The sequence below is a fragment of the Pinus tabuliformis genome, chromosome Q, assembly GCF_031772625.1.
Source record: "Pinus tabuliformis cultivar Carrire ecotype Pingquan chromosome Q, CPIR1, whole genome shotgun sequence".
NCBI classification, from domain to species: Eukaryota; Viridiplantae; Streptophyta; class Pinopsida; order Pinales; family Pinaceae; genus Pinus; species Pinus tabuliformis.
Window position 1 is genome coordinate 409,723,896 of NC_142296.1, and position 27,123 is coordinate 409,751,018.

Consider the following 27,123-nt stretch of genomic DNA (forward strand, 5'->3'; position numbering starts at 1 on the left):
AATCCAAAGCACATCAGAAGCAATGGATTTCAGTGCTAAGTTCAATGAATTGACAATGCAAGGTGTCCAAAACACTTGTGGATATTTAGCTTCCACAATCATACCAACCGCCTTGCAAACAGGTGCATTATCTGTAATGATTTGCACACAAGATTCAACACCTACATCTTCAACAACTTTAATAAATAACTCACCCATAAATTGTGCATCCTTGTATTCGCCAAGTGTATCCACTGCTTTCAGGAAAACTGGACCATTCAAGGAAGACACCATGAAGTTGATGATTGGGTGTCGTGCTGGATCTGTCCATCCATCAGAAACAATGCTAACCCCAGATGTTGGCCATGATGCCATAATAGGCTCAAGCATTTTTTGCACCTCTTTTTTTGCCTTCGTCAACAATGTGGTTCTCAGCTTCTCTGACCCAGGAGGCACATACCCTGCTGGAGCCCCTTGAGTTAGAGCTCGACACATCTCAACAAATAAAGGTGAACGTGCAACATTAAATGATATGAAGTTTTGATAGAAGAAGAAGGCAATGGTGAGATCAAGCTCTTCCCGTCTCTTTTTTTGGAAAATCTTGTCCATTGGACCAAGTGATCTTCTTTTTAATGCTTGTCCCCAGTAGAAGTAGAACCCTCAAATGGAAATTTGGTGGTGGCTTTCCTCAAAAATGGAAGGGGGTCTTCATTCTTGCCCTTGGATGTTTTTGATTTTGAAGCCAGTGCTACATGTTCCATACCAACATTGGCCTCCTTTTCCAATTCTTTTCTCTTTTGTGAAGTAATAGCTCTACAAGATCCAATCCCACAACCAGGTATAGCCAACAAATGTGATTTCACACGGTAATATGTGCTTTTGAAAGAAATGTTACAAAAGTTGCAGTTCCATTGCACATTGCCTCCTCCCTTTCCCTTGTTGTTTGGCCCATCCTCTCTTGTGACATATTTCCACAATGGATATTTATCATTGTCTTTAAGTCCTCTTCCCTCAACATTACTTGCAGCAGACTCTGATGATATTGGGGGACGAAGGGCATCTCTACCCCTGACATTCTTGCCCTTCCTTTGACCCCTAACCGCTGCCTTTGATTGAGCCATGAACACTGTTACCTCAACCTGTAAAAAAAATGAACAAACTGCTGTAAAAATTTAAAAATGCAAAAAAAATGAACAAGAATCAACACTAATTTGAATTGTAATTTGTTACCATTACCAATTTATTGCATAGATGATGTGCAACTGAGTTTTCAGTGGCACATTTCATCAAACAGTTTATAAACACACTGCTGTAGGTGCTCTTCTTGTATTTATTTCAAATTTCAATGTATTATAAATATTAAATTTATACACAGTACCACAAGAATGCTTATAACTTTGTCTATCTGCATAAATTTAAGGTAACACTAATAACTTATAACTTTGTCTATCTGCCTTTGGCTTTTTCAGCAGCGGAATACTTTCTTCACTGAATTTCTGTGCTTAAATGGTCAAAGGCTAATACATTGCTGAGGGTAGGGTTATAATTAGTTAGAATGTTGTCTAAAGAACTTATATGGGCAATTCCACTGCATAGGAACTGCTTTTTATGAGAATAACATGGACATTTAAGTTCATTACGTCTGGCTGAAATTCAACGGGACACATTTTTGACAATTATGGCACATAATACCTACAAATAACATGTCTATTGCTATGCATATAGCTTGTTTCTCACTCCAAACAAGCATGGCACTGTTATAAACTTATAAACTTATATGAACATTGAATATCAATATTATTATGGTTGATGGCAGTTGCCTATAACTGGTACGATATTTTAAGAGATGCGAAGTACATTCAAGCTCAAGTAGCTTGGAATAATTATGCAACGGTGGCATATTCAAAGACAACTAATGTATTCAGAACTCCAAAAACGATTGATGCTCAGGAAAACGATAAAGTTATAAACTGTAAGACTACTGAGATGTCTTTCTAACCAATTCAAGGGCCCCAAAATAATGTTACATTAGCATTCAAGTCTGATTTCAGAGCAATAAAAATGATTACAATGCGTTGCCAGTTTGATCGTTGATCCAATGATCCACCATAACCACGGTCCACTTGTGTTATAATTTATAAACTGCGTTATCTGGTGGACTACTTACCTCAGACCTGGTGGACTGTGGACGTTTGGTGGTTGATTCTCCTTGCTGAGAGTCCGCTCCTCGCTGCAACAACACAATGAGTTGCCAAATGACTTGCAAAATGAGCCTGTCAACGAGCAAACACGCCCCTTTAACCTAGCAGCTGGAAACGAGTCCTGGAAACGAGTCCCAGAAACAGGACACGTCCCAAAAATCGCGACACGCTGTGCAAATTCGGGACACGTTATAGGACACGACGTGTCATAAAGGGACACGACGTGTCATGCAGTTTGGACACGAATCCGCAGAGAATCGTGTCGGATTCGCGATTCAACAGGACTTTTGGACGAATCCGGTATCCTAGGTAAGAAGTAATAAAAAGTATTGTTATATTGTAATTTTGTTTTTATTAATAAAATTACAAACAATTTTTTTAAGGGAAAAATCAGAATATGCATATGACATTAAAATAAATTTTTAATAAGAACAATTCATATCCGTAAGCATGATATTTTAAAATGCATTTTTTTTTTGAACAAGTACTGAGAATAGCTATCATATTAAAAGACACTGAGCTAAAATCAGTCTAGAATCTAGATACATGATTTACATAAGTAAGTTGAAACCAATGGGCATCGTTGGAATGGAGTATGTATTAATGACCCTTTACAGAATTTTGTCCTTGAAGCTTTTGAACAAAATGCTACAATATCTGCAGTTTTCCACTCGTACATTCGCCAATACCAACCTAACAAAAACCAAGATTTACAAAGCATCAAAATGTTCCTTAACAAAATGGGTATTTCTTAGCCTTGAACCCAAATTAGTTATGTGATCAGCCTTGGCGTTGTTTGATTTGAGAACATGGAGATATTTCTTCTTGGGGGAAGATTGATGTAATTGATAAATCTGCTTGAAAATCTGACTTAACTTTGTATATGAGGGGAGAGATCTTGAATATAAATGGTGAATTATATTCAAGGAATCACCAAAAACAATCACCTCTTAAATTCCCAGATTCACAATTTGCCTCAAACCCTGATATAAGGCATAGGCTTCAACAACGTTGTTGGAAGTGTGACCTAAACCCCAAGCATACCTATGTTCTTCTTGATTTTTAGGGCAAAAAATGACCCCCTGCTCTTGCCACCCCTTTTTAGAACATATAATTAATAAATGTATCAAAACCTAATAAATTTAATTAATAAATATATAATTAAAGATAAAAATATTTATGAATGTGTATATATGTATATACACACGCTATAAATTAAGATCCATATTACCTGATAAATTAAAATAATGATTCATATTCATAATACATCATTAATGCTATGAGTAAACTATCTATCTATATATGTACATCATCAATGCTATGGATATCACATTAAAAAATTAAATTCGAAAAGTTGTACAAGATGTCAAAGAAAAATGTTGCATATATATGTAACTATATGTATTATCGGGGTTCTAATAAAATTAAAAATAATAATATTATTATATCTAGAGATGTGAAATTTATATAAATATAAATAGTTATATTATTAACCAACATATATCCATAGTAACTTTGGATCTATCAAGGGCCGAGAGGAATCAAACCTTTCTAGGTGCAAATCTTTCTTCAAGTTTTACATTGAATAAGTTGTTTGCATCTTAAGAGATTTGATCCCTCTCGACACTTGGTAGATCTCCAAATAAGAGGGATCTATACTGATGCTAATCCATTTGCAAGCCAAAAAGGAAAAAGTTATATACTGCATGCAAAGGATAAACCATACACCTTCATGAGAAGCCCACGTAACTCTCTGTTGGGACCACTAACCTCAGGGTTGATGACTAACTAAATAAGAAGCATAAAGAGAAAGTTATATATTGCATGCATAGGATAAACCAAGCACCTTCATGGGAAGCCCACATAGTTATCTATTTATCTATTGGGACCAACAACCTCTAGGTTGATGAATAACTAAACATAGACAAATATTAGGGATATCAGGATAAAGGTGAGTAGCATTAAAATAATAATATTTCCTTGTACAACTCCCAAACCCCTTTCTTCTCCTAGGTGGATGGATAGCCCCTTTCTTTTTTCTTCTGTGTTTGCAGCCATTAGTGTATTTATACTATATACTAGAAATTGCCCCAAAAGGTGCAAGGAGACGTCGATAGGTTTTTTAAATTGAAGAACTTGTACTTTAGTTTCCATAATCAAGTAAATAACAATTGATATATTAAATTTAAGTTTTTTTAGTGTATTTTTTAATGTTTATAGACTATATTTTTGGTTTCAAATCTCCTCTCAATATTAAGATATAGCATATTAATGTTTAATTGAAGATTTTATCTTTTGACAATGTTTATTTACAACATCAAGTTGTCAAAAGATCTTATAAAGTTACTTGTGACTTGTACATATAAAAAACAATTCAATAACTACATATGTCCATTTTGGCTACGTTCACCACCATATCGAAATCTGGATAAATCCTATTGCAAAGATAAGACTCATACCAAACTTGCTATGTAAAAAATTTGCATATATGGTGAGTAACATGGAAAAATTTAAATTTCTATATAAAATGAATTTTATTCATATTTATTTTGGGAATTTCTTTCTAAAAAATTGAAATAGAATATTTATTAATTTATTCTCTTTTAATAATTTAATGATTATATAAATTTTGAATTATTTACTAAATTCTTGAATCTTAATATATATATATATATATATATATATATTCATTCTTGCATAGCTTTATTTTTAAACCCTTAAAAATCATTTTATATATATATATATATATTCATTCTTGCATAGCTTTATTTTTAAACCCTTAAAAATCATTAAAATGATTGTGAAATATAACCATATATATTGCCTTTATATACATGGCGGATAAACAAACAATTGATAAACAAGGATATAATTTTGCTATGTTGATTCATAATTTTGTACTGTTTATGAAAGTCTTCTACAAGTAGAGATCAATGTTGGATCATTTCAAATCATTTCAAGATTGAAAACGGTCATTTGTGTGGGAACATATTTAATTTATGTATTGTGGGTTTGCCCACAGGGTGTAGTTCAAGTGGCGATAGCCTTGTTATGAAGTAATATGTAAAAGCATGAGATTTTTTTATATAAAAATTTAGTATTTGTAAACAAATTGACTGGATATTACCAAAGATTTATTAAAATCTATGCACATATAATTGCACCTCTAACAAACCTTTTAAAGAAGAATTCATTTCAATGGAATGAGGAAGCAGGGAGGTATTTTGAAGAACTGAAGGAAGTTATATCTAATGCCTCGGTATTGGCAACTCCAGATTTCTCTAAACCATTGATCATCGAGTGTGATGCTTCCAGGTTCGGTATAGGTGCAGTGTTAATGCAAGAAGGGCATCCAATAGCTTTTGAAAGCAGGAAGCTCAATAAACGAGAACGTCTTCAGTTCACATACAACCAGGAAATGCTCGCTATTATGCATGCACTGGCCAAGTGGAGACAATATCTTTTGGGAAGTAAGTTCTCCATTCAAACAGACCATAACAGTCTCCAACACCTCCTTCAACAAAAAACACTTTCCGAAGAACAACAATAATGGATTGAAAAAATCACTGCCTTTGACATGGAGATACTACATAAAAAGGGAAAAGACAATGTAGTGGTAGATTCCCTGTCTAGGAAGGACAAAGAACCAACATTACTTGCAGTCTCAGTTGTTGTTCTTGAATGGCTTAATGAGATTCAAAGTGAGTATGCCAAGGATCCAGAAATAATTGCGATAATCAATAACCTTCCAGACAACTCAAAATTTGAATGGAAGAACGATATTTTATGGTACAAAGGAAGAATCTATTTGAATTTAAACTCCATGTTTAAATCCAAGATACTCAAGGAATCATGATTCACTGTCAACCAGACATGTAGGATTCTTTAAAACTTACTACAATGCAGGTCAATCATTCTTTTGGAAGGGGATGAGTCGCGATATTCAGAAATATGTAGCAGAATGTGACAAATGTCAAAGAAATAAAAGTGAAAATATTATGACACCTGGATTACTTCACCCCTTAAACATTCTGAATCAGAAATGGGAAGAAATATCAATGGACTTTATTGAGGGATTACCTGTATCTGAGGGCAAGGATAAGATTTTCGTAGTAGTCGACAGACTCACCAAATATGCTCACTTTATTGCAATGAAGAAATCAGACTCAGCTAAACAAATCGCTGAGATATTTTGCAAAAATATTTATAAATTACACAGTTTTCTGAAAGTCATTGTGAGTGATAGAGATACCAAATTTAAGGGTAATTTCTAGAAGGAATTGTTCAACCATATAGGAACCTACCTAAATATGAGTTTCGCTTACCACCCTCAAACAAAGGGACAAACAGAGGTTGTCAATAAATGTTTGGAAGCCTACCTACATTGTTACGCTACAGAAAACAAAATAAGCGGGCTCAGTGTTTGCATCTCGCTGAATGGTGGTATAATTCTACTTATCATACGTCAACAAAAAGGACTCCATTCCAAGCTTTGTATGGGTACGAACCTCCGAAATGGAAGGATCTAGCTACTGTCCAGACAAATCTACCAGCTGTTAAAAACCAATTAGAAGAAACCCAAAAAATCGTTCAAACTCTAAAAGAAAATTTAAATAATGCAAGAAACCGTATGAAGCAACAAGCTGACCGAAATAGAACTGAGAGACAATTTGAAGTTGGAGAATGGGTATTTGTCAAGCTCCAACCATACAAACAATTGTCTTTGAAACAAAAAGGAAAAAAGTAAATTGTCACCAAAGTTCTATGGACCATACCAAATCAACAAAAAGATCAGCCGAGTTGTATATAGTTGAAACCTTCCGGAAAAAAGTCGTGTTCACAACATCTTCCATGTATCCTGCCTTAAAAGGGCACTTGGTGACCATCAATCAACACAAACAACGCTTCCATCCTTAGATGATGAAGGAAGGGTCATTTCAAAGCCAGAAGGTATCATATCCACCAGGGAAAAGAAGCTCCGATCACGAGTAATCAAAAAGTACTTGATCAAGTGGAAGGACTTACCAGAAGAAGAAGCTTCTTGGGAAACTGAAGCGTTTCGTCAACAACATCCATCGTTACGCATGCTTTGAGGACAAAGTAATATTTGGGAGGAAGGCAATGTTATATAAAAATTTAGAATTTGTAAACAAATTAGTTAATTAGGGCATAGGGTTCACCAAGAGGCATGTAGGGCTGTATATAAGCCCGGGCCTCTCATCCTGTAAATCATCCCATTTCATATTCATTCATTAATAAATACATATTTTTATGTCAATTGCTGATTTTATCTGTGCTAGATTCAAAGTTCAAATCCCCGTGGGTTAGACCAACAATATATATATATATATATTCAAATTTTTAAAATATGTTTTTAAAATTATTTAAATTTTCAAAATAAATATTATTATATAATTAAACTTTATATTTAAATTTTCAAAATAAATATTATTATATAATTAAACTTTATATATATATATATATATATATACATTAAAAATAATGAAAAGTAACAGAATATCATAACAGAATATTATTAAATAAATTGGTATGTCACTTCAAAATGTGATAGAAGGAAATAACCCTAGGGAGTTTTAACTATTCAGATGCAAGAAAACGCCCGAAAGGAAATGACTAATAGAATACCCAACTCTCAAGTGCAGCAATGGCAACAGAAATCAGATTCACTTTAATTTGAGCCTGAGATATCATGTGTGCAATCCCCTGTTGTCAACACTTTTCTATTTTCGAAAAACTTATTGTCCACAAAATCCTAATTTTTGACCTCTCTAATGTACTCATATAAGGATTTTTGACCTCCTAATTTTAAGGATTTTTTATTATGTGGAGAGCAATCTGGTTACAGATTTGTGGCAGATTAAATGACTTTCATAAAAAATGGCTAGATCTCTTGTAAATACTTGGGTAAAGAGCCATGGCATTGTGTTTGAAACACATCCTAATGAACAGCCAAACATTGTATAACAGCAAAACACATTAACAGTTTTGCTTTAACAGAAATAGGGAATGGTTTCCTCTAAGTAGGAAGGAAATGGTGACAATTAATAGGTGATAAGTGGCAGTGTATCATATTGCATATTTCTATTTGTATCTCTCAAGTCAAAGGAAGCAAATTGTGATTAATCACTCCATTAATTGTTACACTGCCACAAGCCAACTATAGAGTCAACTTGCCAATGCTACCTCCATGTCCAACATTGGCCTCTAATAGTTGAAGATAGAAAGTTGATGCACGGTAGCGTTACTAACAAACAAGTGACTAAGAGTCATTATGTTATCTTCAAGGAATCTTTCAGTGCTTAGCTAAAACTCTCATACCAACTTGAATATTCTAGCAAGGAAGAAACCATCATTAGTGCAATTATAAATTCTTTGTTGTGTTTTTCGTGAACAATTGGAATGCCTCCAGACATTATTCTACTACAAATAATTTATTATTATTGATTATACTCTCAGAAACCAGATTCGTTGATTTTTTGCCAAGTGTCCGAATCCTGCGAATCAGATTCAATTCGCCCTAATTCGAGTCTAATTTTCGTGACACGACGTGTCCGAATGGGACACGATCGAATCTGGATCGTGTCCCGTTAGGACACATTGTGTCACAAAATCTGGACACGAATCTGACGAAAAGGAACCCACGAGCCAATAAAAGGGCACAATTTCTAATTTTCTTTACCATTTTGTTTCATTCCTTTTGCAAGAAGTGAGCTGTGGGTTTGCTTTTAGAAGTTTGGAGCAAGGAGCCAAGGGTTTGGAGCGTTTTCAAGAAGATTCAAGCAACAGGTAAGTGCATTTCCTCTTTATTTTTTTGCATTTGTATTACAACAGTTTGTATATGCATTTCTTTTAAAAATTTGTGCATGTTTTGTTTATTTTTTTGACAGTATTCATGGCTCAATCAAGGGCAGCAGGTAGGGGGCAAAGGAAGGGGAAGAATGTCCCCATTGGAGATGCCTCTCTTTCCCCAATATCATCAGAGTCTGCTGTAAGTAATGTTGAGGGAAGACTTCCTCCTAAAGGTAACATTGAGAAATATCCCTTGTGGAAATGTCACAAGAGAGGATGGGCCAAGCAACAAGGGGAAGGGAGGAGGCAATGTGAATTGGAGATGCAACTTTTGCCACAATACTTTCACAAGCACATATTTTCGTGTGAAAGACCATTTGTTGGCTTTACTAGGTTATGGAGTTGGAGCTTGTACACAAGTTCTTTTACAAAAGAGGAAAGAAATGGAAAAAGAGTTCATTGTTGGTATGGCAAATGTGGCTGCAAAAAAAAAAAAAAACCAAGAATGATGACCCCCTTCCATTTTTGAGGAAAGGCACCACCAAATTTCCATTTGAGAGTTTTATTGGGGGACAAGTAGCAAAAAGAAAGGGAATTTCACTTGGTCCAATGGACACGATTTTTCAAAAAGAGAAACGAGAAGAGCTTGATCTCACCATTGCCTTTTTTTCTATCAAAACTTCATATCTTTTAATGTTGCACGCTCACCTTTATTTATTGAGATGTGCCGAGCTCTAACTCACGGGTCTCCATCATGGTATGTGCCTCCTGGTTCAGAAAAGCTTAGAACCACATTGTTGGCGAAGGCAAAAAAAGAGGTGCAAAAAATGCTTGAGCCTATTGAAGCATCATGGCCAACATCTGGGGTTAGCATTGTTTCTGATGGATGGACAGATCCAACGCGACACCCACTCATCAACTTCATGGTGTCTTCCTTGAATGGTCCAGTTTTGTTGAAAGCAGTGGATACACTTGGAGAATACAAGGATGCACAATTTATGGGTGAGTTGTTTATTAAAGATATTGAAGATATAGGTGTTGATTCTTGTGTGCAAATCATTACAGATAATGCACTTGTTTGCAAGGCTGCTGGCATGATTGTGGAAGCTAAATATCCACAAGTGTTTTGGACACCTTGCATTGTCCATTCATTGAACTTAGCACTGAAATCCATTGCTTCTGATGTGCTTTGGATTGGTAACATTATTGAGGATGCACGACATCCATAACTTTGTGCAAAATCATACAAATGCCCTCACTATCTACAAGGAGTACAACAATCTATCATTGTTGAAGATTGCTGATACACGGTTTGCCTCTTCATTCATCATGTTGAAGAGGTTGAGGGAGGTCAAGACCGCTCTTGGGGCCATGGTTATTTCTGAGTTTTGGTCTTTTTGGAGAAAGACAGATCAACTAACCTCTAAAAGGGTGAAGGACACAGTGCTAGATGATGCTTGGTGGGAGATGGTAGATCTAATTATTCAGGTCATGGACCCTATCATTTCTTTGCTTGGATTTGCAGATACAGACAAACACATCCTAAGAGAGGCTTATGAGGGATGGGATTCCATGATTGAGTCTCTGAGGAGCATTATTCTACAGAGTGAGTGCCCCGAGTATGAGACATCACCAGAGGCGTTCTATGGTACTATACAAGATATTCTTGTCAGTAAATGGGACAAGAATTGCACACCTTTACATTGTTTGGCTCAGTGATTGAACCCAAAATACTACAGCCATGAGTGGCTGAATGGTGGACCTTCCCACAGATTCCCTCTTCACATGGATGGTGAAATCTCACAGGGGAGGAAAGATGCATTCAGGCGGGTTTTTCAGGATAGAGAATTGCTTGATGAGGTGGACAATGCCTTTGCAGAGTTTTCCACTGGTACTGGTCGATTTGCAGGATATGATGTGATTAGAGACAAGGGGGATAAGAAGCCCTATTCTTGGTGGGCAAATCATGGGGCAACAAGCCCTCCTCTTCATCAGTTAGCCATGAGGATCCTCTCTCAGGTGACTTCATCCTCTTTTTGCGAGAGGAATTGGAGCACATATGGGAATTTGTATAGTGTGTTGAAATTTGGTACCGGAGGACAGGTGGTTCCCTTAGGCTTTGATCTTTGGCCTAGGGAAAAGTGTCCAAAAGAATTTAATTTTTCTCCTAAAGTGATTTTATAATTTTATAAAGTTAAATCTAATTTAAAAGTGACTTTAAGTGATAAAGTTACTAAGTCTAATTTTAAAGTAACTTTTATAAAGTAAATGAAAAATTAGAAAGGAAAAGTGACTTTGGAAATAAATGACTAAGTGGGTCTTTATTAAAGTGGGGTGAATTAAAAAATAGAAAGTGAGATTTAAATGAGCATTTAATCTCAGCCATTGATCTAAATCTATTTCAGCCATTGGATTTAGAGATCACCCAAAAGTCACTTGGATCACCCAAAAGTCACTTGGAGTTATATTAAAGGAGGAAAAGGAGGAAAAGGTCATTCATTCTTTCATGAGCAGATTGGGAGAAGGAGAGCAAGAGAGCAAGAGAGATTTCTGAGTAGGGAGGAGAAGGAGACAACAGCTTGGCACACATTCCAAGGCACAATTGAGCAGATTTGTACAGCTGATTCAGCACATAGTGAAAGGCAGATTTTTGCACAAAAATCGAGGAGCAGTTTGCTGATTTTTCTGCACACAAAACGGAGGCCGTACAACATTTATTGTTGTCATGTTTGCTGTAATTTCCAGATTGCTGTGAGGCACGGGAAAGGAGATAAGTTGTAAATTTGCTTGCTGATTTTTTGCTGAATAATTCTCACTGTAAAAAGGCAATTTTTCAGAAATAAATAAGAGCTCTCAAACTGGTTTTCCCCAAGAGTTGTAGGGGGTTTTTCTAGGGTCAAGTTGACCAAAAATATCAGTGTTTTAATGTGTTTTAATGGCTGTTTATTACTGCTGATTTTTATTTCTGCAATTTTCAGCATTCTGTAAAATTTCCAGAATTTGTGTTTTCAGCAATATTTATTTTTTTCAGTTTGTTAAATGTATGGTTATGGGAATGGACATTTAACTACATGGGAGAAATAAGGAGAAACTGAAAACCGGGGTGGGAAAACAGAAATTTTTACATAGTGTTAAGAAGAGTAAGCTTGAGCAGTCCAGGGCCAGAGGGAAGAGTGGTTGAAGGGAAAGACAAAGATGTGGGATGTCTTTCCTGATGATATGGGTCTGGACAATAGTGTTGAGTTGGCATTGGCCAACATGGATCTCAATGATCCAGTGCTAGATCCTGTTAGATTCGATGACGGTGATACTGTACAGGGGTCATCCTCCACACCAACAGATGTAGAGGCGACTATGGATACATGGGAGGAGGAGGATGTAGAGGAGAGCAATGGTGACCATGATGATGAGGACAGTGATGCTGATTCTGATGATGACTATGAGGATTGATGAATCATAAGTCATGGGCTACCTACTGCCTTGAGGCTTGTATACTTGTAGTTGTTTTGTATTTTCTATTTCTATTTGCCATTGGCATTGCACTACCTATGTAACACATTTTGATTATGATGACTTAATGAGAAAACTACAGTTGTTAGTGTCTTTATCTTACTATTTTGTCTTTCTCCTATTGGATCATTGATGAATTGAATATGTATTATGATTTATGATTTATGAATTTAGAATTTATGATTCATTGATTTATTATTTATGTGACATGTATTTGAATTTTGTATGTACTATGCATGCTATAATGTTACTAACTTACTTTGTAAACTGTAAAACTTACGTCTAGATGAAGATCTATGTTTGAAATCAATGAATTTGTATCATTAATGAGAATTTGTGTAAGAAATATCTAATTTTTAATATATATATATATATATATATATATATATATAAAATAATATATAACGTATCCTAACGTGTCCGGTTCCGGGGTGTCAACGTGTCCGAATCCGACACTTGAATCCCTGTATCCAACGAATCCCGATTTCCCGTGTCAGGTTACTTAGATTATACTCCAACAGTGCCATTGAGTTGTTATCATTGATTAAATTATTGACAACATTTAAATGACTTCTATGTGCCTTGAATTTCTCATAGAGAAGGGATTTTTCCAATAGATCTACTACCATATATGTTGTTGTATTTCTCACAGAGGAGATTTTTGCCAATAAATCTACTCTTATATATGTTCTGTGTATTTCTCATAGAGAAGGGACTTTTTGCCAATATATTTACTACCGGTTTATTTTTGTGTTTTGTGTTATAAAAAGGCCAATTAGATGCTAGAGAAAATTAACAACACTGACCAGATAGTCACTAAGTGCAATAAGAAAATAATCTCCATACTCTAAACGGTGAACAAGTCACATCTAGTAACGATGAACAATATTACAATGGTGAAGATACCATATGGTGGACAGACCACAACAGTGAGCAAAACACCACATTTAAAAACCAAATGCTGTGGAGTCCCCTATCTTGGCCCTCGATCCTTCAAAGGACTTCCCGTTTTTGAAGCCTGTGTCTAAGCACTTCTCTATGAACTCAATGAACCAGGATTCTGTTTCTCTTTTAATCTGCTTTGCGAGTTTTACCATCTGGAAGAGACCATTTTTCCTACTGGAATCTTGGCTATCGACAAGCTGTTGATCTGATGAATTTGAACCTTTTTTGTCATTGTTCTGATCAGAAAATCTGGTAGGCTTTTTTAAGCTCAAACTTGAGCTAGAGCCAAAATTCTTTTTAGGAATAGGACTGTTGTCGATTCCAGGGGACAGTGAATTCCTTGGTGGCAGTCTCTTAGGAGAGTATGAGATTGATTGTCCTAATGCTCTCTTAGAGCGTAGAAGAGCTGGACTAGAAGCTGCACTTGACGAAACACTTGCTTTTGGACTCCTCGATAAATCCTGAGATGACATTCTTAGAAAGTCTTTGATAACTTCAATGGTGATTCTCGGGGAGATGAATTGTAACCTATTTAGATGGTGCATTGAGTGAATTTAGATGAGTCGAGGTTAGCATATCATTTAATCAACAGCAGCTAGGTACATTAGATAGCTTAGGTGGTAATGATCCATTGAGTTTGGGCATATTCATTGAATCTAAAAAGTATCCGGAGTCGTTTTAGATAAGTATGAGGTACGATCCATGACCAATTGGCAAAATGGTGTAAAAGTTATAAGATTTAAATCTCTTCAACATGTTAATGGGTATCTGTGATTCTGTATGACTCAATGCAGAGTTAAGGTTTATAGCCACACACTTATGGATAAAAAACATGACGAATTAATAAAATCTTTGCTGTTTGGGGTAAAAAAACAGGATTCAAATCTCTTCTACATGTTAATGGGTATTTGTATCAATCCAATACATAGATGAAGTTTATAAACCCCACTGATGGATCAAAAGCAGTTACACATGGCTCTATATTAGTTTAACCTCATTTAAAGACATTGTTGGGTAAAGGGCACTACATGTGTAAAACTCTAAAGACCTTTGATGTTACTGCTTCTTCATTCTGTATAAGAGGTATATACGGTTCACCCTCCCTTGGGGGCAGTGTTTTGGAGAGTGCCCTGGTTCATTGGAACCAAGATCAGCTGAATTAACCCTGAGCTTTGCTAGCTAAAACCCAAAAGCAAATTGAAATATATTCTATCTGCTTTTTACCTGTAATCTGATGATTGACTCATGTGCTTGGTTTGACGATCCTTTCTGTTGCTGAATAATAAGGAATTGTGTGTTAATTGAGGGTTATTTATGTCTGGTAGTATAGTAACTTTTGTTGTATGGACTGTTCTCTTAAAATTATGGTGGGTGTAAAAGCGTGTTGTTTCCTCAGGGCATGCATGTTTTTGAATGCCAGTTTTACTAGTACAATGAAGATTAATAAACAATGTATGCCATTCTCTGTGATAGGAAGACCATGAGGGGCATCCAATTACCCTCATATATTTGTCTAGCCTTGATTTTGAATTTTTGAAACTTCACAGTGCCTCCCAAAGGAAGCCTTGGTTCTTCCGAAGCAAGAGGTGCCATGGTAGCTTGCATTGAGCACTTGGTCTTTCTTTACCTACAGCTCTAGGGATCAAAATAATTCTTCAAGTTGAATTGCCAGTTCTAATTCAAGGACCAAATATCATCAAGTCTCAAGGAGGCATAAAGCCTGGTTATTGGCCATTCAAATATTTTGATATCTATGCTTAATGTGAAGGCTGTACCAAAGGATTGGCTTGCAATGGATTTATCAACAAAGGTAAGGATGACAGGATCTGGATTTGAGGCAGTTTTTTTGCAGTAGGAGAATCTATAACACAGTTGTTAACCATAGAGTAAATGGGGGTTTCACTTCAATTTAAGATGGGTTTTAAGTGGTATCAACATGAGAAGGATCCTTACTGATACTGTTGGATTGAGTCAAATGAAACTTAAGTGTGGATTACATTGCATCAATAAGATAGATGTATAAATATATGTCTCGTGACTTTTGGATTCAATCTCAATGACAGCTGGTATTCCTTAATGGATTACGTGTCTAACATTCCCTTTAACCCAAAGACATGTATTGAGTCCATGGAGAGAGATGAAGGATAGTAGTGAATTGTTGAATATGTTGATTGAATTTGGTGGTTTTGGGATGATGACAAATCCAATCGCTAGTAGAAGCCAAAATTTTCCACTAAATGGTGGTTTAAGGTTGACCACCAACTCTGGAACTTTAAGGCTCAGCAGTTCTAGAACAATTTCTGATTTTGTTGGGACTTTATGTCTTTTGCTAACTGAAAATGCTTGCAAATGAAGATGAAGATGACTGCAAGCTCTGGAACTTGACAATAAGGTTCTGCAGTTTTTTTTGTTAAAGCACAAAAGATCATTATAAGTATCATAGGATAACAAACCAGTACAAAACTACCCCATCAGTATTGCAAACCAACCCAATTAGTATTGGTTACCACTTTTCAAAACCAGCCCATGTCCAAAAAAACCAAACAACCATATATTGTAGCAGCAAGCATTTACTATCAGCAATTATCAATCAATCAGTACTCTTCTCCCACGGCAGAGTTTGCTTCGACCTCTTCATAGTCCTCCTCCGAAGCAACCAAGTCCTCACTGGCCTCCGAGAACTCTCCTTTCCCCATACCCTCGTATATTCAAAGGCCAGGTGGCAGAGACAATGTCAAAACCCTCAAAGACACGCGTTCTAAGATTCCCTGAGCTCCAGAAAACCATATGCCGAGAAGCCAAAACCTGAGACTTCACCAGGCTTAAATTTCAGAGACTCAAAGCGGTGGATGTTTGAGACCTCGTCCATTGTTGTCGTGTAAGGCAGTTTCGGGGCACTGTCGTATGTTGTGTAGCGTGCATCTATGGCATATGGGTACTTAAAGACCGAGCAATTTGAATCAAAAACCTTGGGATTCAGATAACCAGAAGATGAGGAGGGAGGCGTGTTTGGCATTCAGCTCCTAGATCCATGCTTGAAACCTCTCCGTTTTACCTCACATTGTGATTGCAAAGGGCTCAGGTGAATGGCGTGGGTGTGAAATACGAACTGGGGCACATTCAGAACGGGCGCAGAGGAGACAAAAAATGGGCATGGAAGAGTGCGTAGATAAATACGTTAGAAGCACAGGCAGAGAAACCACCGCAGAAGGGGTATAAGAAATGCTAGACCTGACAGGGCGTAAATTTGACAGGGTCTGCGCCCAGTGCCATGGCCACAAACCTATGGATCTTATACCACTATTGGATTGAGAGCCAAAGTGAAAGACCAGACTGGGTGTAAACTTGACAGGATCTGTGCTTAGTTCCATGGCTACAAACCTATGGCTCCTATGCCACTATTGTACTGACAGCCAGAGTGAAAGACCTGACTATGTTTGTTACCTGTAACATCGCAGAACGATGGTCGCCTATAACTTTCAAGTCAACATTCATGTTCTGCAAGAGTTTCAAAAGAATCCCCTGATATGCAGTGAAGGTCCATGTATCGGCCTAATCAACGGTTAAAAATAGTTCAATTGATTGGACAGAGGGCAAAAAGGTAGACAATGCTTGGCCTGACCATTTTCAAAAAGGAATGCCTATCGACGTAAATTTATATAAATGTACATATTTACAAAGTTCCAAGTGTCTAACTTATTGCCATTTCATTATTACAATACAGGGGTCCAAATTGGGGGCATTCCATAGAAGATAAGCTTCCTTGGGCTGAGAATTTGAGGTTCCATGGCTGCTCATTTGTTTGGAAAATCCTTTTTTCTTATGGAAGAATAGGCATGATGTTCTATTTAACAAAAAGGAACTTGCAAGATCTTTTTCATGGTTTGACAACTATCTAATTCATGCAAGCTTGTCCTTCTAGATTGCTAGGAAAGTACAAAAGATATCTATGGAGATGTCCCACCTGCAACGACTGTTAGAGATTTGGGGAGGTGCCCCTTGCAACATGAGTATGGTGCCACGTGGCAGCTCTCTGTCCCGACTCCCAATCTGGTCAATCTCAATAGTCCCAAAGATCGGATGGGCAACCATGTCAAATGGTCGGCCACATCATTGGGTTTGTCGTGTAGTGAGGACACTTGCTATCTAGGAGACTAAAAAACTACTAAAACGTTCCAAGGGTGGCTGGGTTGTCTGAGCCTACTGACATTGGTTGGGAGCCAACCCCAATGATTGTAATGATCCATCACTCGATGCAAAGCTTCTTATTTCCTTCCTGCTAGAGTGTAATGCTCTTGTGCTTACGTGTAGGCTGAGGGCCATATCTTTACTTTTCTGCTTGAAAGACTGTTTCTTTGTATAGCCTATGTGGTGGCAATTAACACATTTGGGCATTTTGGTAATTAGGCAGCCCACTTTTTAAATTTTCTAGCGCTTGTGCTGGCTATGTTTGCCATCTGCTTTTTTCCTATAAAAAGCCATTCATGTACACATTTTGTTATTATGAATAGTCAAAGGAAGCTTTTTATTTAAAAAAAAAGAGAAAGTTTAGCATATGGATAGAGGAAATGGACATGTAAAATAGCTAGACGATGTTGTTTTATATGAACTTCTTGAAGGCTACTAGCAGATTCACACACAAATCTTATGAACTTAGTCTAGATTTTTGTTGAGAAATCTAGGGCATAGCAATTAAGTGATTTCTCTTCTATTAGTAATTGCTTGTGAGTGCTTTTCATTTCTTTAGATTAAGATCTTCTTTTACTTAGGTTGTAAGTGTTCTTCTTCATCAAACAACTACCAATGCATAAACCATAAAGAGACAAGAGACACAAAATATAGGCTGTCATCCAGGGCCAAAACCTCTCCCACTTGAGAGGAACCCCGAACAAATTCTTCTTCTTATAGAGATTTCAGTTGACGAATACCAAGACCAAGACCCTTGACCTATTTGCCACTCTAACACCAAGACATAAGTTCCCTTGATGAGATCCTTAGACAACGATAGTCAACTTTCTGCTCCTTCCCTTTTCTCGGCTCCTCTTCCACTTCGACCTTCTTCTGCTTCAAATCTTCGACCTCCTTGAATTAGGTTTGCAATCTTAATTCAAAAACCTAAGCTTATGCACAAGACCTTATCTTATGCCTTCACTTTCTAAGTTTCTTCACTTTGGATAGGGTCTTGTTCTAGCTTGACTCGGCTCCCTTCTTACCTTGACCTTCTTCCAACTCAGCTACCCAATGAGGACCGTTATTCTTCTCGGCTCCTTCTGCTACAACTAATCTCTTGCTACCTCACACGTGTGGAGGATATCAACCCAAATACAGACCATAAAAGAGCTTGGATTATACTCTTCCTTCCTTCGCTTGATAATAAGCTTCATCGCTACACTTCACACCTCTTACTTCAGACTTGATGACCACCGAAATTCTATGCCTGAAATGATGCTGAGTTGTCTTATAAATATTTGTTTCCTCATCAAAATAAGCCAACTTGACAACAAGTTGGGTCGACGTGTCATTTGGAGAGTTATTGTTATTCTTCTTGAAGCTGACTTGAAGGGAGATGCTTGTGCTTGTCTTGGAGGGCTATTTGACACTTTCATCGACTCTTATACAAATGAAACATGCCCAAGAAGGGTCCTTCATACATGACATTGACTCTCTTTGACTTTATGACCAATCTTAAGGGCTCATAATGGGAGCCATTACTAAAAATAAAATTCCTTGCTCATGAAACCCAGGAGACAAGAATTACAAAAATAATTTTATTTTTCTTTACATCAATTACATCAATTACATAAAATTACATTTACATATGCATTATGAAGACCGAACCTAGTTACACTTTTTAACACTCCCTCTTAACTAAGGAGGTATTCATAATGGCACTTGGTCATTCTCAATCTGAAGAAATTCTCATAAGAAGAGGTGGATTGGTAACCCCATCTGTATAGCATCATATCAACCAGCGTTGTCACATAGCAAGGCCTTGACTAGCAACTCTATCTCTCCACGAGATCTAAGCACAATGTTGGCGAGACCAAGGATGTATAGACACCCTCATCATTGTCTCTCTTGGAACATACTCCACTCGGGTTCTCAGGGTGTGTTCCATGAGGACTATTCTTATCTTGGATTCCCAGTCCTCAAAGAATATCGGTCCTCTATGACTACTCTTATCTTGGATTCCCTAACACATCCTCAAAGAGCATGATGCCAGATGTTTACCTAATCCTCCATTCTGTCTTCCCAAGTGAAGACAAGAATGAAGTGTCCATCTCTCCCTCTTAATTAGGGAGGACATATCTGTTGCAATAAAGGAATGTACTCATTCCTACAGAAGAAATGTACCTAAGCTCCCTCTTGGCTTAGGAATTTTGCTTCCAAGTTTCTACCAAGTAAGAAACTTGTTTCCAGGCTCCCTCTTAATTAGGGACCTACAACAACTCATTAGGTGGAGATGATGGGACAATCAGCTGCTTGAAGAAGTCCTCACAATGTCATGAATTTCTTTTTATTATGTAGGAGTCTTCATGTTTTGGACTTCTTAGGGCACATAACATCCATCACTTTCATCCATGAGTTAGTCATGTCATCATCGGAAAGTGATCCATTTGTTCATATATGGCCTTCGTTAATGCCTTGATGCCTTCTTCATGCCATGTTCCCATAAGGATCTTTCATCCTACTACATGGGCATCGATGGTGGAATATATCCATAGATATTCCCTCGGTAACCCTGCATAAACCCATCCAGATATTTGTTCAAAAATAAGAAATGAACATATAAATCAAAATTACCTTTGTGATGGTCTTTCATCATGACATCTTCTAGTTTGCATCAACATCCTGCATACATATTGACACATCTCCCAAAGATATATATATTGTCAAGGGTCTCTTTCTTTTTCCAGATTCCATTAGAATCTTCATATCTTTCCTTTTTTACTGATGTATGATGAGCTTTCCCTGGATGACCTTCTTTTTTCTTTTCATAAGTGCCACTTATGTTTTCAATGAGGTTCCCAAGAGCTATATCCTTCATAGTTGACTTGTCATTTAATTTCAACCATCTTTCATGCTTCTCTATGATGATGTCATGAGCTCTTGCTTTCAATGCTTCTATGATGCCTTGAAGCATCCCATCATTTTTCTTAGTGAATTATGATAGCCATATCTTACAACAGAAGACATAGGAACTATGAAAAGAACTTAAGTGAGGAAGACTATCTCAGTCATAGTAGAAATCTCTTACTTCCTCTTTCTTGGACTTCTTCTTTTCAGCGTCCTCCACTTCTTCGGTGATATGGGCTTCTTCTCTTCCTCTTTTGTTATTGTCCCTTTTGATCTTAGGACAATCTCTTTTGTAGTGTCCATATTCTTGACACCCATAGCATTGAATCTTAGCCATGTTCCTTTTCTTTTTCTGAGAACCAAGCTTTCCACCCTTTCTCCTTGTCATTGTAGTATAAGCTTGATTTTGCTCACCTGCTCCGACATCAGATTTGGCCTTTAGCCTGGATTCTTCAATCTTGCATAGTGACCATAACTCATGGAATGGAGTAGCTTCTTTCTTCCCATAAATACTTGAAGTAAAGTTACCCCACTCCTCTGGTAGTGCATTTAGTACAACTGTAGTCATTTCCCTGTCAGACATTACTTCTCCTAGATCTTGAAGTTGATCCCTGATCTCAGATATCCTCATAAAGTATGAGGCTATACCTTCTTCTTTTGACATCTTCAGCCTGTAGAGTTCTTGCCTTAGAGAGATAACTTCCCCTGCAGTGCTTACGGAATACAACTCTACCAGTTTGTCATATATTTCTTTTGAAGTTTCAAGTTTAGATACATATGGGATGAGGGGATCCTTGATGGATTCAATGAGAATCCTTTGAGCCCTAATTTCCCCCTTCATAAACTTTGCAAGAGCTTGAGCATCTTCCTTTCTTGGTTTAGTGATATATCCTTTGACATGTTCCATAACCTCATTTTCAATGAGATTCATATTTGTCCTTTTCTTCAATGCAAGATAGTTTGAAGCCCCAACCAATTTGTTGCTTTCCTTGCAAAAGGACATTTTGACAAATTCAGATGTGGACATAAATATACTTACTTGATAGGATGCTCCTTCTCCTTGCTGCTTCCTTGATGTTGATGATGATATAGAGAATAGAAAACTTCTCCTTGATGAAGATAGTTTTTTTCTTCAATAATGATCCTTGATCTCACAGAGAGGGAGATCCCTTAGGATCCTTTGATGGTGAAGTTTCGTTGATGAAGATCAATGATGACTTCTTGATGATGTCTTCAATGGTAGGAATCTTTCTTCAACGAGAGAGAGATCGCCTTAGGGTCTTGATGACAATGCCTTTTGATCTAGCTTCCTTTGGATAAATAGTCTTCAAAACACTTCAAGATGATCTTCGCTTTGATGCCTTCCTCGAGATTTGATCTTTGAGCGTCCCTTGATAAGATGCCCTTCCTTGATTTAGTCACCTTAGCTTTGATACCATGTTGAGAAATCTAGGGCATAGCAATTAAGTGATTTCTTTTCTATTAGTAACTGCTTGTGAGTGCTTTTTACTTCTTTAGATTAGGATCTTCTTTTACTTAGGTTATTAGTGTTCTTCATCAAACAACTACCAATGCATAAACCATAAAAAGACGAGACACAGAATATAAGCTATCATCCAGGGCCAAAACCTCTCCCACTTGAGAGGAAAACCCAAACAAATTCTTCTTCTTATAGAGATTCCAATTGACGAATACCAAGACCAAGACCCTTGACCTATTTTCCACTCCAAGACCAAGACACAAGTTCCCTTGATGAGATCCTTAGACAACGATAGTCAACTTTCTGCTACTTCCCTTTTCTCAGCTCCTCTTCCACTTCGACCTCCTTCTGCTTCAAACCTTCAGCCTCCTTGAATTAGGTCTGCAATCCTAATTCAGAAACCCTAGCTTATGCACAAGACCTTATCTTATGCCTTCACTTTCTTCGCTTTGGATAGGGTCTTCTTCTAGCTTGACTCGGCTCCCTTCTTATCTTGACCTTCTTCCAACTCGGCTACCCAATGAGGACTGTTATTCTTCTTGGCTCCTTCTGCTACAACTGATCTCTTGCTACCTCACACGTGTGGAGGATATCAACCCAAAAACAGACCATAAAAGAGCTTGGATTATACTCTTCCTTCCTTCGCTTGATAATAAGATTCCTCGCTGCACTTCACACCTCTTACTTCAGACTTGATGACCACCGAAATTATCTGCCTGAAATGATGCCGAGTTGTCCTATAAATAGTTGTTTCCTCATCAAAATAAGCCGACTTGACAACAAGTTGGGCCGACGTGTCATTTGGAGAGGTATTGTTATTCTTCTTGAAGCCGACTTGAAGGGAGATGCTTGTGCTTGTCTTGGAGGGCTATTTGACACTTTCATTGACTCTTATACAAATGTAACATGCCCAAGAAGGGTTCTTCATACATGACATTAACTCTCTTTGACTTTATGACCAATCTTAAGGGCTCACAATGGGAGCCATTACTAAAAATAAAACTACCTGCTCATGAAACCCATGAGACAAGCATTACAAAAATAATTTTATTTTTCTTTACATCAATTACATAAAATCACATTTACATATGTCGTTATGAAGACTGAACCTAGTTACACTTTTCAACAATTTTTGCAAGGCAGGTTTTAGTTCCCATATCAATTGCTTAAATCATTATTTTTTTCTATCATGTAACATTGATGCATGCAGAAACTATTGCTGAGAGCTAGTTTTGTTTGGTTGTTTGAAAAAGGAGAAAGCTGGATTCTGGAATAACTGCTTCTTATTTAAATTGTGTAGGCTTTCTCAGTTTCTCAAATTCTTCACACAATTATTTCCAAAATTATAATTGTCAAATTCTTCATATAGTTATTTCAAAAAATGTAATTGTCAATCTTGGAAAGCAGCTGTCATGATTAGTTGAAAATGGATGGGACTGTTCGGCTTGGCTTCACGTGTAGGATTCAAAGTTTTATTTCAATCTGTATGTATTTTGTTGTGATTGGTTATGTACAACTTTATAAACCTTTTTATGCACTGTTGATTTTTTTCCGAACAGGTAGTTACAAGCTTCTAGATTATTTTTTCCAGTGTTTTCTGTTTTCTGCACTCCAGATCATTATGTTTTATGGATTACTTGAATATAGCAGATGGAATGGAAAGAAACAGGTTTCAACATCAGTCTCAGTTTGATGAACCAGTTATTGGAAAATTCCACCTTTTTGTTAAATCTTTCTTGTCTATACTCAGATATCCAGATCTCTTGCAGGTATCTATATTGGAGATGGTAAGGTTGTTCACTTCACTCGAGGAAGAGGGGAGGAACTGGGAACTGGTACTGTCCTTGATGTATTTCTGTTGAGCTCACGGCGTTCCCATAGGGCTGATCTCTGCCAGATCTGTGATCACCAGGAAAACTCAAATGGAGTTGTGTGTTCCTGTCTTGACTGTTTCCTAGCTGGAGATGCCCTATACCGATTTGAGTACTCTGTCAGTGCTACCTTCTTTCTTGCAAAAGCACGAGGTGGAACTTGTACTCTTGCAGAAGCAGACCCGCCAGAGACAGTTGTACATCGTGCAACATACTTGCTTGAAAATGGGTTTGGATGCTATAACATTTTTAAGAATAACTGTGAAGATTTTGCAATTTACTGTAAGACTGGTTTACTTGTGATTGATAGGAATCCTATTGGAAGAAGTGGTCAAGCAGCATCAATCCTAGGTGCTCCATTTGCTGCTATATTTTCATCCCCTCTGCGGTTTCTGACGACTGATATAACTGGCATGACAGTAGTTGCAGTTGGAATGTACTGTTTGAGTAGGTATGCAGCTGATATTGGGGTTCGCAGGGATGTGTCAAAAATTGCGGTAGATGACTTGGTAGTGAAACTGGGTGTGAATGCACAAGTGATTCCAACAACTGGCACAGTTCAGCTGTTATAAAGCCATTGGTAGTGGGGCTTACAGTTCAGCTGTTATAAAGCCAATGGTAGTGGGGCTTACAGTTCAGCTGTTAAAAGCCAATAGTAGTGGGGCTTATTTTTTTCCGGTAAATGGTCAAGTTTAATTGTTGGCACTTAAGACTTGCTGCTATAGTTGTATCTGATTTATAGCCGTGGAATGATAAATATTCATTTGGCATAAGGTACCTCATTATAATGGAAAAGACAACTAATTCTACTGGGGTAGTGATGCTTATATTACTGTTTGTATTAGGAACAAGTACATTTTAGTAAGTGAAAGACATTGATCATTATGATGCTCACCAAAGTTGTGATAAAATTATTACAGTTCTGAAATATCTCTAATTTCCTTGCTTTAGAATATTCCAGTTTCATTACTCTCAGGCTCATTAAGTCAAGCTATCCTCCATCTTTTAGGTGTCTCTGAAGGTTAGATTGTGCATTTGTATTTTATATTGCTGGTAACTGGCATCTGCTTTCATTTAGGGGCAATCTTTTTCCTTCTGTTAATTACTTTTTGAGCATGGTTATTGCCATTGATATATATTACATAAAGTTCAAACAAAATGGGCCCTTTATGATTTGGTTATTATGTCAATCGTTTGGGAGTATGTCATGAAGGCGTTAGCAAAAGGAATGAAATTTAACTCAATTTTTAAAAGCATGAAAGCCACTACTTCTATTAGAGTATTTGTTCGTCTTTTATTCATATATCGTGCTTTTCACCTCAGTGCAATATGGGGCTAGTTCATGATGTTGCTTTGTTAGTTCGAGGTTGGTGCAATGCTCGTAAAATACTATGAAGATTTCATTCAGCGCAATTTCTGCATGCCATAAATGACATATGGATTGGTTTTCAATGCAATAAAGCATGTAGGAATGAAATTACTAATTTACTGAACTTGATATTTGAATGATTATGGTTTTCAAAATCAGTGTTCATTCATTTTTACTTAGATTCATTTAAAAGATTTTAGAGTTTATTTTCTGGTATTTAATCCCCATCCATAATAATAGATATGAAGTTAAGACAATTCCAAATTGGTTGCATTAATCTACAATTGTTTAAAAATCAAAATTGACTTTAATAACATCTCTCATTATATAATTTTTAAATTATGTTTAAAAATTCAAAACTTAATTTAATAATATTTCTAATTATATAATTCTTAATTCTTAAATAGTTGTTTATCATATATTTACCATTAACAATAAACCTCTCTCATTATATAATTCTTAAATTACGTTTAAAAATTCAAGACTTAATTTAATAGTATTTCTAATTATATAATTCTTAATTCTTTAAGTTTATCATATATTTACCTTTAACAATCTTTGCATACATATTTCTATTTATTGTATTTACATTTTATTTTATTTTTAATTACATTAATCTTATTTTCTTTTTTATTATTTGAGTTTTTGATATTATGTTATTTGTATTTTATTCTATGTTGTTTGATGTTAATATATAATTACATGTAATTTATCCATATGTTAAACATGCACCTCAATCTTTAACATATTAATATTGATATATTCAATATATTAATATTAATCATTTATCAATAAGTTGGTTAAATAAGTCTAAATGGTTTATTTTGAAGTGTATTGTTAATGAAAAATCACTTTGTGTTATATCATTAAAATTCAATGTATCAATTTAATTTTTTTTTATTTATTTTTTTATATTGGAAATTGAAATGAAATATTATTTTTATTTAAAAAGATATTGAATTATTTTATTTATATTGGAAATTGAAATGAAATATTTTTTTGTTATTGCTATTCCTTTTTATATTTTTAGTTTTTTTAATATTTATGTGTGTCAATTCCATGTTGAGTATCAAAGAAGTTCTATTTTTTTTCATATTTGTAGGTGTCAATTCCATGTTGAGTATTAAAGAAGTTGCATTTCATTTTATGTTATATAATTAAAAATCAATGCATCAAATTATTTTTATTTAAAAAAGGATATTGAATTATTTTATTTATGTTGAACATTGAAATGAAATATTTTTTTGTTATTGCTATTTCTTTTTATATTTTTAGGTGTCAATTCCATGTTGAGTATCAAAGAAGTTACATTTCTCCTTCATACTATCACAATCATCTAGCACCGAGAAAATCAATGATGTAGTGGTGGTGTCTAAAGACATCGTTGGTTGTTTCCACTGGGCAACATGATGAATAATCATGGAGATTTTTCATCTATAAATAGGCACGAATTCCATGGGAAAAACCATTGGTGCCCATATACCTGGAGCCATAAAACCATCAGTAACTTGATTGAGTCAAGTTTACTCAAACAACCCTAACAATCCCCCCCTTAAATTAGACTTTGGGAGATTGATTTGGTCCCAATTATTAACCATCTCACACATGAGATCTCACATTCCCCCCCTTAAGCTAGGATATTAGTGAACCACCAGTAATTTGACCGAGTCAAGCTTATTCAAACAACCCTAACAATCCCCCCCCCCCCCCCCCCCCCCCTCCCTTAAATTAGACTTTGGGAGATTGATTTGGTCCCAATTATTAACCATCTCACACATGAGATCTCACATACCCCCCTCAAGCTAATCCCCCCCTTAAATTAGACTTTGGGAGATTGATCTGGTCCCAATTATTAACCATCTCACACATGAGATTTCACAT

The 27,123-nt window shown here is 36.3% G+C and overlaps 1 protein-coding gene across 1 annotated transcript in view; it reads left to right on the forward strand.

Moving 5' to 3' along the window:
- Positions 1–24,803, forward strand: part of LOC149219920 (protein LEAD-SENSITIVE 1-like) — a 34,501-nt gene extending 9,698 nt beyond the window's left edge. Inside the window, exon 2 of the mRNA XM_089384551.1 lies at positions 23,772–24,803. Within this exon, the coding sequence (XP_089240677.1) occupies positions 23,772–24,445 (674 nt within the window). The 3' untranslated portion in view covers positions 24,446–24,803. The remainder of the gene's footprint in view (positions 1–23,771) is intronic.
- Positions 24,804–27,123: the final 2,320 nt, after the last annotated feature.